A 235-nucleotide genomic window follows, 5' to 3' on the forward strand; every position below is an offset into this window, starting at 1 on the left:
ATGTAAAACAAATGATCATATTACAAATAAAACAGAATCTTCACCTCAACAAAGATCGTGATCTCCTTCTGCAACTTGGTCCCCGGCAAAGACGCTTGCACGATGACGGTGATCTCTCCGAGTTGCACAGGGACGATGGGCAGGTACAAGGTGTGAGTCTCTCCTGCAGCCACTTCTACGGCGTGCTCGTGCTCTCCTGCCACCATTCGCCGCTGGACGTGGCCGCTGGAGGGCT

At 52.8% G+C, this 235-nt stretch overlaps 1 protein-coding gene across 1 annotated transcript in view; it reads right to left on the reverse strand.

Moving 5' to 3' along the window:
* LOC119592333 (CD109 antigen-like) overlaps positions 1–235 on the reverse strand; it is a 56,360-nt gene that overhangs the window by 18,430 nt on the left and 37,695 nt on the right. Inside the window, exon 11 of the mRNA XM_037941160.1 lies at positions 45–233. Coding sequence (XP_037797088.1) covers positions 45–233 — 189 coding nt within the window. The remainder of the gene's footprint in view (positions 1–44; positions 234–235) is intronic.

The sequence above is a fragment of the Penaeus monodon genome, chromosome 30 (assembly GCF_015228065.2).
Source record: "Penaeus monodon isolate SGIC_2016 chromosome 30, NSTDA_Pmon_1, whole genome shotgun sequence".
Taxonomy (NCBI): Eukaryota; Metazoa; Arthropoda; class Malacostraca; order Decapoda; family Penaeidae; genus Penaeus; species Penaeus monodon.